At 36.0% G+C, this 12,866-nt stretch overlaps 1 protein-coding gene and 1 long non-coding RNA gene across 3 annotated transcripts; both read right to left on the bottom strand.

Moving 5' to 3' along the window:
* Positions 1–2,089: 2,089 nt before the first annotated feature.
* dnah5l (dynein, axonemal, heavy chain 5 like) lies at positions 2,090–3,475 on the bottom strand. Its single transcript, XM_059535575.1, has 4 exons — positions 3,388–3,475; positions 3,082–3,207; positions 2,326–2,514; positions 2,090–2,215 (listed from the first exon to the last, which is right to left on the bottom strand). Exons 2-4 carry the CDS (start codon positions 3,136–3,138, stop codon positions 2,174–2,176), a joined length of 288 nt encoding a protein of 95 aa, XP_059391558.1. The 5' UTR covers positions 3,139–3,207; positions 3,388–3,475; the 3' UTR covers positions 2,090–2,173.
* A 1,563-nt stretch (positions 3,476–5,038) lies between these two features.
* Positions 5,039–7,311, bottom strand: LOC132124104 (uncharacterized). 2 transcript variants are annotated; one of them, XR_009426717.1, is made up of 3 exons: positions 6,286–7,311; positions 5,711–5,853; positions 5,039–5,094 (listed from the first exon to the last, which is right to left on the bottom strand). It is a non-coding gene; the product is annotated as an uncharacterized LOC132124104 (long non-coding RNA). The 2 variants fall into 2 exon arrangements; XR_009426716.1 differs by lacking the exon at positions 5,039–5,094 and adding an exon at positions 5,106–5,591.
* Between the last annotated feature and the right edge of the window lie 5,555 nt (positions 7,312–12,866).

Below are 12,866 nucleotides of genomic sequence, written 5' to 3'. Positions count from 1 at the left end.
ACTACCTGTGCAGACAATATTTTTCTGTGCCATTCTGTGTAAACTCTGAAAAACAACTTTTGCAGTCTAAATTTTTAAAATAAACATATTAACTCAATCAGCTGGTTTCTGAAGAGTTTCTGGTAGAAATGCATTTAGTGTATTCGTAATCAAGACTGATTATAAGAGCTTTGCAATCAGTCTGATTTTTAATGATCTCAGTAGTAACAAAGTGTTGCTGTATGGCACTTTTTTACTATTATGCATGTGTCTAACCTTTTTTATTGGGGGATGGAGAAAATCGTCACAGACAACGTGGTTGTAATGACAATAAAAATCCTGGACTGGCACCATGAAATTGTCTTTACACTGTTTGTTTTTATCACACTTTAAGCTTTATGATGTGCTTGATATAAATGCATGTGTGAATAAAGAATACTACACACTCAAAAACACTAGTTGTAATAGAACAATGATGTTTCTTCTATATATTATTTTCACCATATATAGACATAGTTTGGACACCGCTGCTGTTAAAGTGAATTAACATAAATGCACTGCCAAAATAGCAATCCCAGATAGTAGACCACTAATGAGGCATTTCTGAATAGTTCAAGAAAAAATGCTACATTCATCTGCATGTGCAAATAATTGTGTATATTTCAATTTATTTTATTGCTGCTTTCAAACAAGAGAAAATTGTGAAAATTCAAGTGTAAAAAACAACTGTATAAAAAACAAGTAGTCATAAAAAAAATAGTGCAAAAAAAATAGTGGCTTACACAAGTATGTGCAAAGCCAAACTCATACGTCATATGCCCGGAACTGCATCCATTTACAATAGTGAGCGTAAACTAGATTAAAGCCACAGGAGGCCTATGTTCACCCCCAGGAGCCATGTGAGACACTTTATTTTTAATGAATGGGCACTTTTTATTGAACTTCTTTTGGACTAATGCATGCAACACACGCTGAGTGCATTAAATTGCTTGAAAGATCAAAAACAATTTTTAATATAACTCTGACTGGATTCTTCATATAATTATAAATTACAATTATAAATATATATAATTTTTAACTTCATTAAATTAAGATAACCAACCACTGTTATTTTCGTATAATTGAAATATTAACATTTTTATTAATATTAAATGTGTTAATATTTATTTTTATATTTTCTGTTTTCATTTTCAATTGTCATAACATTTTTAGTAATTTTGTTGTTTTTGTCATTTAAAAAATATATAAATAGTTTTGAATAACTCGGCTTCCAACTTGCCTTAGTTCCCCATTTAATTCTTAATCTTAATAAAAAGTATTAAGAAAATATTTCAGAATTTTTCAGTAATTGCGTTTAGGATTATTCTTATAAACATCTTTCATAAAGTTTAAGATTTTCATGAATACAGTCCCAGGTGTGTTAGTGTAAGCCAGTCTTGATTTGTGTTAATAACATCTGAAACAGCCAAACCTATTATTCATAAACTTATGGCCAAGTATTGTCTTAATATATCCTTCCCCTGAATACATTTGGTGATAATTCTGTCAGTTTTGCATTTTTCTTATCCAACACAGCACCTTCCAGATAGAGGCCACCTTCATTCACCATGCGAGTGACATTGTTGAGTAGGATGACGATGTCTAGGGTACAGCCTTTAGACTGATTAATTTGAGTGTTCTCTTGATGCAGCAATGTTAGGAACAGTATGCTAATAGAGAAACCTGAATTAAATTAAACCTGAATCTGAGTCAAATGAGATAATTGACCCACCTGTGAGCCAAAAGAGGTCAACCACTAAAAGTCCAGTTGTGGGACTGCTGGTTCCTCTCAAGGAGTTTGGTGAACCAGAAACACAGTGAGGCAGCTTCCCAAGAGATCTTCTGCCAGGACTTTGGAACACGAGCATCATATGTGCTGTCCAGAGCATCACAGAGATTCTCTGACATTATTATAGTCTCTTTGGGATTAAAAAAAATCATTGGGTTACAATACAAGCATATTTTCATAGACATTTCTGATGGCATTGTTAATATTTCTCTTCTTATTATTATTAAAACCATTAATTTATTTTCTGCACTGTAGATGAAAGTTTCCAGAACTCACCATCAATGGCAAGTTTAAGGTCAATGAGGGTACTGCGGACACAACCAATGACGCGCTGCATTCTATCAAGCTCTTGACGAAGAAATATAGTCATGGGCTGGAACACTCCCATTTTTGTGTGTGACTCATCACCTACATAGAGTCATTTGAAAGTTTATGGTCTGCATTTAAATAAAACACAAATATGCATTAAGCCATAGCTTAATAAAGAGGTGGCCCAATAACTTCATCTTTATCTTCACCTCATGTGGCACATAGTCAGCAGTAAGTTTTTCTAACATCTCATTGGCCGTTCTATGGACAGACAACTCCCTGATCTCGCCCTCCCTGCAACTGCTGTCATTGGGTTGGATGTTGAGAATGGTGCTCATGGTTTCATTAGCCATGTTTCTCTGGAAGATGATCTCAGCATTGGAATGGATGCCAAATACCTATTGGATTATTAAATTATTGAGTTATAAGTTCTGGGACCACCCAGCTGGCCCATCAAACCCTATAGAAAATAATAATGATAATTATCTGTGTCACCCCTGTGTCTCATTTTGGAGGTTGCATCCACTGGAGGTCGCATTCGATGGTTGCATATGTCATTGAGGTGTTGTCATTTAAGAAAAGTAGAAGTGAAAAAAACAAACTCCACAATGGCAGGTATATATTTTACCTCTCCCAGCATGTATCGCAGGCAGGTCCAGTTCACTCCCCTCTTAATGGTGATATCATCCAGGAGGTTCTGCACAAACTGGACAATGGAGGTGAAATCAGAAATCATGGAATGTTCCAGCCAAGTGGACCAGATTTGCACATCACCTTTATAGGGAAAAGGACAATGGCCATAGGTCTTAAATGGCTCTGCTGAAAACATGCTTTTTTCATTTGTTTATAATAAATAATATAATTTTAATGTTATTGAACATCTTATACATAATATTTATTATATTGTTTTAAATTCTTCCAGGGGTAGATTTTATGAAAAACTAAAACTGTTCAGCTGTCCTAACCTGGACTGTGGTGTGGAGGAAGGCCACAGCATAGAAAAGATGTCTCCAGTGAGGCATGTTGGAGATCTCCAGCTGTTCCTGGGTCACACTATTGTATGTATGTCTGCTTCAGTCCGGCCTTCATCCCTACATTGCAGATCATTAACCCACATTATCAGTCTCTGCATGCTTAGTGTTTCATTTCCTGTTTTATTTTCTTTATTTTTAATGATATGTTGATAGTTAAGAGCCAGAAAAATATTCTGATAACAATAATGATAAATCTAGCAAATAAGGAAGTAAAAGCATAATTTTCCCCTTCTCTACCTTGTGGAGGCTCGTTGGTAAATTTAATTGAAGACCTCTGTGGTCACCCACAAGCTGATATTGTCATGGATGTTCTCTGTTGTAGTAACTGTCCCTAACCATCATCCAGGAACTATAATCCCAGATGGCATTTCTGCAGAAGTAACCAACCTCCATCAGACATGTACTCCCTGTCCCTGTCCCATGGAGATAGGCTTGCAAGGAACACCCTGAAATCAACAAGAAAACTGTTGAGCAACATTTGGATCTCAAAACGTCATCAATCAAACCTTCACAACAAGTTATATCATATTTTAAATGCAAAAAGTGACACTGCAAATTAATATAAAGGTGGCACCAGTCTGTACAAATAGTTTGACATACAAATATTTGACTTTTAACTTTGTTTTATTGTAAATTTAAATAAATAAATGTATGCATTTAGCAGACGCTTTTATCCAAAGCGACTTACAGTGTATTCAGGCTATCAATTTTTACCTATCATGTGTTCCAGGGGAATCGAACCCCCATCCTATGCTTGATAAAGCAATGCTCTAACACTTGAGCTACAGGATCACTATTTGTGTAATATTTGACTTCAAAGACTTCCTAGCTTGCATTCTCTATATTTAGTCTTGTGAATAACACACACACACACGCGGTCAGTGAGAGGTCAGTGACTTCTTGTCACTGCTTTGAATTTGCACCTGTTAGAGATAAATGCATGCTGTTATGCTATAAATAATTAATATTATATGCATGTTAAATATAATGGTTAATTAAACACAAAATTCAAAGTTGAAATTTAAACTAATCACTGCCAATAGTGAGACAGTGTTTGCAAACCAAGAATCACATTACAGTAAGATTCGATTTCTTAATCTTGTCTTTACATGTAATATGAAATCTTTGGACAATAAATATTTCACCACAGTACAACATGTGAGTGTTGCTGTTAAAATAGTATCTCACATAATCCAGTGAGTGATGGGGGGTGAACAGGTGTACTGGGAAAGCTACAGTATGCGTTTAACTCATTATTTGATTTAAGTGGTTAAATCAACAATTGTCAATACCTCTTAAATGTTTGACACTGCATCAGTGTTGTTTTCATTACACAAAACTACAAAAAAAAAACATAAATATTAACAGAAATAAAACTTAAAAAACATAGATGTATTTAATTTACTTTTTAATTTACTTGTAACTAAAAATAACTAAACTAAACCTGATATAAAAAATGAATGAAAACAAGACATATTTAAGAAAACAAAAACTAATAAAAATGACTGAAAACTAAAATGAAAACGGAAAATATAAAAATAAAAAGTAATATTCATAAAACTATTTGTAAATACTAAGATAGTACAGTAATGACACTAAAATAGCATTGCGCTTCATCTTAAACTTATACAGGAGAAGGTATTTAAATCCAGAAAAAAAGGTTTTCCTGCACATGTGTAATGGTGCGGTCAGCATACCAGCTTCGTATCAGGAGCACTATGCGGAATGGATCCAGTTGGCTCTTATAACCATCAGGAAGAGAAGTCTTCTCTGGTGTGGCCTCATCAAACCAGCTCTACCAGGCACGGTCATTGTGGGCCACCTGGGTTAGGAGAGCAGTGAAATGAGGCAGGCTGGACAACCGCACTAGATTTAGCCACATTGTGTCCAGTATCCAGTGCCTTGGCTTGGGCTTGACAGAGTTTAGGTCCAGAGATGCTCCGCCTGCAAGAAGGTAAAAAAATAAATAATTACTTGGCCTGAAATAAGTTCTTAAATGGACAATATTTTCTGATTATATTGAAGTTAACTATTGTTAAAATGATTTGTGATATTGAGATAAACAGCAAACTGTAAATAGGCAACATCTGCTAAAACATATGGTTCAAACCTTTTATGAAGGTCTGAAATTCATTGTGGGAAACATTTTTGTCTTGTAGGTCTATTTTTAAATTTAGAAGCAGCATACAAAGGAACTTGTGATCTTCATCGAGTCCTCGAGCTGTATATTAAAACACTTCAAAAGTGAGATACTCCATGACGTTGTCTAGTCTTTTAGCTGTAATGTGGGACATATCAATGATGTCCAGAAACTGACGTGGTGAAGTTCAGTACATCACATTGACCAAGCTCATCTCCCCCTGGTTGCCACTGAATGGTACTCCTCTTGAGTGTGGTTTGTTCATTTCAGTCTCTGCAGCAACTGTTAGCTTTTGACTTACCTAGGGATGGCAGGAGATTTTAGCTATCAAAACAGAATTGTGATTCAGATTCATAAGTCATTTTAAAAGCACATGACTATAACAGAAGAAAGTACCTCCTGTGCAATAGTCTTGGTGACTCTGAGCACCTCAATAAGAGATTCATCCTCCCTTAGAGAGCCCTGAACGCTGGTTAACTTGTACAGAAGATTGCTGTCCAACTCCTGGATCTTCTATTCGATGTCACTTCCTCCAAGAGCTTCACTCGTTCAGCCTCCATTTCCTTCATTGGAGAATAATTGATTAAGTCAATAGTACATCTGAAAGCTATGCTTTTATATATTTATTGCTTGCTTGGATGAATAGAAAGTTCAAAAGAATAGCATTTGTTTTTAATAGAAATGTTTATTACAATGTTTATTACAAAGTCTTACTGTCAATTTTGATCAATTTATTGGTTCCTTGCTGAATAAATGTGTTGATAAAAAAAATCCCAACCCCAAAGTTTTGAATGGTAGTGTACATAAAATATATTGCAAGAGCTAAACAATATTAATGCAGCTCAACATTTTTCTTTGAATCATACTGACCACAAGATGGCACCATTTCCTAATCATTTGGCCCACTCAAATTTGGAAGAAATTACATATTCCCACCCCTACATTTCATGTTGGAAAAAGCAATGCCTCTTTTGATCATATTATGAAGGCAGTACCTTAGCTTTGACCGCTTGCCAAACTCTCAAGGGCACTCTCCAGGTGGGGACCAGGACAGCAGCTAGAGGTCACCTCTTCCAGGAAGCCTCTGTCTGAGCAGAAATAACCACTGGCCACCATTGTTTAAAAGATCTCATCTATGGAGGAGTTGGATGGCAGAGTGCAGTTAAACACATAGAACTGGCGTTGGAGTCATTGGGGGATATTATTGTGGCCACCTCCAGGATGGATCATGGCAGCCACCAGATGCAAGTCGACTGCGCTGATGAATTCCCCCCAGATTGTCCCAGGCTGTAAAAACCTCCTTGCACCATCAAGCAATCTTGTTAGTAATCTGAGTGGTGAACAAAAACACAGGAGGCTCATTCGTAGAAAAATAGGATGCTATTGAGTCCTGTAGGGATAACATATTTTTGTAGGCCAAATCCTGGAAACTGAAGTTAATGGGTTTTTATCAGGGGGCATTAAATGTCATCAGGCCTCACTATTCTGCTTTCATAGCCTCTTTGTGATTTTAATTGCACTCTTGTAAACTATTTGAGCTCAAACCTTCAGGGAAAATGTTTTTAAAAGACTGAAAGTGTCAGAAGCTTAGTGATGATGTTAGTGAAACTTAGTCTTGTGTAGTTCCTTTACAGGGCTACGGTTATTGTATTTAGGTTTCAAAATGCATACAAGTTGAGTTCATTTGTGAACATTATCATGATAAACAAAACGTGTAAGAATCATAAACTTCCATTGCCCAAGGAGCTTATTTTCTACTATATTCCAAATGATAATGGAAAAATCCTATTAAGTTTTTGTCGAGGGAATCAGGGTGATTTGAACTTCCAGGTCGGCTAACAAACATTTGTCATCACAAGTGCTCTATAATTTTTTACTTGTTAAAATGCTTTATTACATTTATTAGTTATGCCTTGTTATTTGACAGATAACTCCAAAACTAAGGTCTATATCTGTTGAGGTCATCTATATGATATAAAGTGTGCTCAAAGAAATGGACAAAAAGTGTACATTTTTGGCAAATTAAGTAGTATGTGACACGTCACCTGATCACCCCACTCATTGATAACTGGCATGTTGATTTCATCAATAAAGATGGTCATCTTCTTCCCACCTGGAGGTCCATAGGTGGTGCCCATGCGTTTGTCTAAGTCACTCTTGATAGTCTGCTGGAACATGCCAGGCAGAGTGACTGAGGAGAAGTTTATGCTTTTGCTCAAATGTGTTTCCGGCTCATACTTGCTCATGTAGCCCTGTGGCGAGCCTTGAATTACATAGTTTTGTCAGAATTAATTTAAGCATGGCAAATTTGCATGACCAATTTTAACATGAGTGAAACCTGTGTAGTTAACTGTTTTCGCCTCCAAATGAAATTGACTTTGTGGATTCCTATTGGAATAACTGGATTTCACCTGTGAGGTTTTGCTTTAGCTGAATTAAATTTACATCAGTTCAATCTTAAGTTTTCAAATATGCATTGTAAACTACAAAGCCAGGAAATTAATTATATGCAAATGTATTACTCTGCTGAATATAGCATGGATTAGCTGAAACAGAAATGTACCTTGAGCATAACTGTCTTGGCTGTTTCCTGTTCACCAATGAGCAGGACAGCTTTGCCTTGCTTCATAATGGTTTGCATCAAGAAGTCAATCCGCATATTGTCGACATTGGTAACGAGAATGGAGGCATCGTCAGTAATTGTGATACTCTGGCTCCTATTGATAACATTGCAATTAAAAGGTGTGTTTAAAATTCATGACTTATTCATGCACTGAATAAAAAGATGAACAGGAAGGTTCGCACAAATAACTTTACCCTTGTAGACCTTGAGATCCCACTATCCAGGTGCACTGACCACAAGCTCAAAGATGGTCTGGTTGCCCTGTGTGCTGGGCAGGTCCAACATGGCATTGTGCTGTTTAAAGAATACCTCCATCTTGACTCGATCATCCAATTCCAGCAAAGCACCAACAGACCACATCACAGCAAATATGAAGAGACGTTTGATGTGAGCTGCTGTTAGGTGTTTCTCTTCAACGGCTGGCAACAGGCAATGTGCTGAACAAATCAGAACCATTTTAAATGTGAACTTCTTCAAGGTTAGCCACCATTTGCCATTCAATAACATGAATTAAACAGAGGTTTAGTGTGTCTAAAAGTCTAACTGATTGTGACTGTGCATCAGAAATGACCTGTATGTACCTGTATGCTTGATGTACATACACTCAATTAGCTGCATTTTTAGGGGAAACCGCAGTGAAAACAAAAGTCACCAAATCCTGAGGAAAATAGTCAATAGTTTGTGAGGCCTTTTCAAAACTATGTACAAAATCCTCTCTGACCTTTCCTTAGGCAATGCCAAAAAATCAATAGAGCTTTTTATATTCATAATGGCTTAAATGGTTTTACAAACATTGTATTGATCTATATTTATATTGATGTTTTACACACTTTACATTACTAGATATCTCTCAAAAGGAAATAAATATTTTTGTTATAACAGTTATTCTGTACTCCAATAACTTATGTATCAGAGAGCCTGTGAAATAATGCCCACATGTAGATAGAGTTGAAGGAGGCCAGCAGCACTTTAGCTGTGTTGCTGGGATCTTTTGCAACCAGGCCTGCAGTATGGGTTAATAATAATAATGACAATAATAATAATTTACATTTATATAGCGCTTTTCTAGGCACTCAAAGCACTTTACATTGTCAGGGGGTATCTTCTCATCCACCACCAGTGTGCAGCATCCACCTGGATGATACGACGGCAGCCATAGTGAGCCAGAACGCTCACCACACACCAGCTTACTGGTGGAGAGGAGACAGAGTAATGAAGCCAATCAGCAGATATGGGGATTGTTAGGAAGCCATGATGGTCGGAGGCCAATGGGCGAATTTATCCAGGATGCCAAGGTCACACCTCTACTCTTTTCGAAAGACATTCTGGGATTTTTAATGACCACAGAGAGTCAGGAACTCAGTTTAACGTCTAATCCGAAGGACGGTGCTTGTTGACAGTATAGTGTCCCCATCACTACACTGGGGTGCTAGGACCAACACAGACCACAGGGTGAGCACCCCCTACTGGCCTTACCAGCACCTCTTCCAACAGCAACCTAGTTTTCCCACGAGGTCTCCCATCCAGGTACTAACCAGGCTCAGCCCTGCTTAGCTTCAGTGGGCAACCGGTCTTGGGCTCCAGGGTGATATAGCTGCCGGCTGGGTTGCCAGTCCAGAACAGAGGAGCTCATGAAGACCATTCAATTGCGAGACACATTGGCAGGAGATGCGTTGTTTATGTTGTGTGGCTCAAATACCACCTTGCAGTTGGGAGCCATTGGAATTTGGTCTCCATTTGCCAGGGTGAAGGGTTTTTTTGTCATCTAAGACGGAGTTGAGGTTTTCAATCCAGATAGTATCGACTGATAGCATCAAGAACAATCCATATGTGTTCTCACTTTAAAATCTTTTACCATGCACCATGGAGTAATTTAATTGCCATTTTAAATACTTACAAGTGAAATGTCATGGACACCATAAATATTTGACTAATGATAAATTACAGAAAACTGCTTTTGCTGGTACTCCTGGTACCTCCTAAATGTGAATACAGACCAACTAATTTTGTCTATTCAAATTTAGAGATGCAGTTCAGAATCTTACATATGACCATCCTGTCCCAGTCCCATATTTTTGTCACCCCTTCACATAGAACAGCCTTGCTGGTGACCACCATTCGATTAATGACCTTCACAAAGAGTGAAGTCATGTGTTCAGAGGTGTTGTCATATTGAAACACATGCTGAATCATGTGTATGCTATTCAACAGTTTGGGAATATGATTCAGCATTGTGGTCTGAAACAAACAATGCCAATATCATGAAATTCCAATTCAACTTGTGCAAAAGAGACAAGATATTATAAACAGTCCATCAGTACTCATGTCTTAAAATTACATAATACTCATGGTGACACTTACTTCGACCCATAAACGTCACTCCTGGTTATATAACAGTTTTTACCGAAGAACATATCAAATTTTGGATCTTACCGGAGTGCTTTTTCCAAAAGTTGGATAAACTTATCCAGTGTAGATAGATATTTCACATTATCTTTAGCCTACTTGGCCACAACCTTAATATTTGCATCCTATAGATAGAAAACAGCATAATACAAACAAAAGTCAATCTATTATTAAATGTACTATTATTTAAAATTCCAATTCCAGATTCCAGTAATACAAAAAAAAAATGTTTTAATTGTATTTTGAAAATGTATATTTTTTTTAAACATTGTGCATATCATTGTCCTGAATATAATATATTATATTTTTATTTTAAAATAAAAATCATTATAACCAAACAGGATCACAATAATAAGAGTGAGATTTATTAAGCAAAAAAAAAAAAACACTTAAAATTCTGTCTAATTTTAAAAACTTAAATTACTGTCTATTACAACAAATGTTAATGGCTTTAAAAATAGACAGCATTTTTCTGTAAAACATAATTACTTACTTTTTTCCTTTTGATTTTAAAATATGTTTTTTCTTCATGTAAATTTAAGTAAATATTAAAATTAACAGTAATTTAAAAAAGTATGAAAATGCAAAGCACAACATAGCATCTACTAAACTATTCTAATATTTATATTAACGTATGGTCCAACAAAGCAAGCAGTGATTTACATATCCTATCCTATACAGGCCTCTTTCATTCATCATTCATCAAATTTGTGAAATCATACAGTATATTATACCTCTTGTGCTTTGAGGGCTTGGTTCATGACCCGAGTAAAAAGAAACTCCAAACTGTGCAGAACACTTGCCCCTGAGCAGTCAGGCGTTCCAAATTTCACCTCCTACAGAAAATGATATAAGAGAATTGAATGACCTATAGACGATACAAAAAAAAAAAGAACCGGCCCACTTTAAACCACACTGACCTGGGCTATGTTTGTGGTTGTTATGGTCTTGTACGTGATTCTCATGAAGAACAAACACTGCCCGGTAAGACCCTGCAATCAGTGAACGAAAAGCAACCCAGTTCTTTGTTCTCCTTAGCAACATGCATATATATTTACTTAGTCACTCACCATTTAGGGCATGCTGCCCATCCAAAGCTACTTAAATTGCATTAATTGCAGGGATAATCCTTCTGGCTGTCTAGCTGACTTGTCTTGTTATGACTACCATGAATTAGCCTAAGTTAGCCAATTAGATTTTACACATGTAATTACTAGTGCTCCTGTGACTCAACCCACTAAACATTGGACGTCGGATAGACGTGCAGATCATGTCTATATTAGGTCCGTCTGTCCATGACCATTTCTGAACATCTGTTCGACGTCCAAACTAAGTCCACTATTTGGACGTCCAACCATGACCCAACTTGGACGTCATCTTGACGTTCAACATTTGACCTTTGAACAGGGTAATTTTTTTGGAAATAATTTGGACGTCTATAACAGGTGCAGGAAATGTACATGATTAATATGTAATATTTGTTTTATAGGGCCTATCAACATGATTAATACATGAAGAGTTCAGATGCAAAAGCCTCTAAGTGCCATCTGAAATTTTCTTCTAGAATTATCATTTTTATCAAGCTTGTATATTTAAATTATTTAACTTAAATGGCAATGCAAATTACCTATTAATTACTAACTATATAGGCTTTATAAAAAATTATCATTCTAGAAGAAATTCAGATGGCACTTAGATGCTTTTGCATCTGAACTCTTCACATACAGATTATTTATAAACAAACACAATTTATTATGGGAATGCCTATTTTTTTATTCAGGCCATGTTTTTTTTTTTTTTTTTACATACCCCCCAGGCTGATCACCTCTACAATGACTGAGACAATGTACTTGTGTCTGCCAACAAGAGCTACTCTACACTCATCTTTGAGAGCTTTAACTTGTTTAATTTTCTCCTTCCGGGCTTCATTTGATAGTATCACAGAGTGCTTCCCCGACACCTGAGAGAGAAAGACAAGTCAAGTCAGCTTAACTGAAAACTACAGAAATTTGACTCATGATTTGATATGCCAGTATGTGAAAAAAGGTAACTGAGTAAATAAAATAATTACCGAATGTAGTTTTATTGATGGGCAAAAATATGGAATGCCAGACTATAAATAAACCACAAGCAAAATAATCTATTATTTAAATTAATAAAATAAAAATAATTAATAACAGCAGTGTCTGGGATCCCTGTCTGGTATATATCAGCTGGTGTTGCCTGAGTGATGTTTTTTTTTTTTTACCTTTTGTGTTCTAATTCTTCTGTGTCTACCCACACCTATATTTAATAAGATGAACAAAACAAAGAATTCTGCTTAACAATATATATAAATATATATATATATATATATATATATATATATATATATATATATATATATATATATATGACATATCATTATAAAATGTCACAAAAACTAATCAACATAACTTTTTTTTGTCTTGAGTTGACATGGTACTTTCCTCTCCAAATCATGTTTATTTTCGAGGGAGACGCCAGGTACTGTCTCTTTCTCTGTGCCATTGGCATCAGTAGGGACAG

This window comes from Carassius carassius, chromosome 42 (assembly GCF_963082965.1).
Source record: "Carassius carassius chromosome 42, fCarCar2.1, whole genome shotgun sequence".
In the NCBI taxonomy this organism is placed as follows: Eukaryota; Metazoa; Chordata; class Actinopteri; order Cypriniformes; family Cyprinidae; genus Carassius; species Carassius carassius.
This window is presented reverse-complemented; position numbering and strand designations above follow the sequence as displayed.

Coding starts and splice junctions, on each gene's coding strand:
- dnah5l (XM_059535575.1), bottom strand. CDS start 3,138: ATGCCTCACTGGAGACATCTTTTCTATGCTGTGGCCTTCCTCCACACC. Junction 2,515..3,081: donor TCCTCCACACCACAGTCCAG/GTTAGGACAGCT, acceptor ATAATCCAATAG/GTATTTGGCATCCATTCCAA. Junction 2,216..2,325: donor CTGACTATGTGCCACATGAG/GTGAAGATAAAG, acceptor GACTCTATGTAG/GTGATGAGTCACACACAAAA.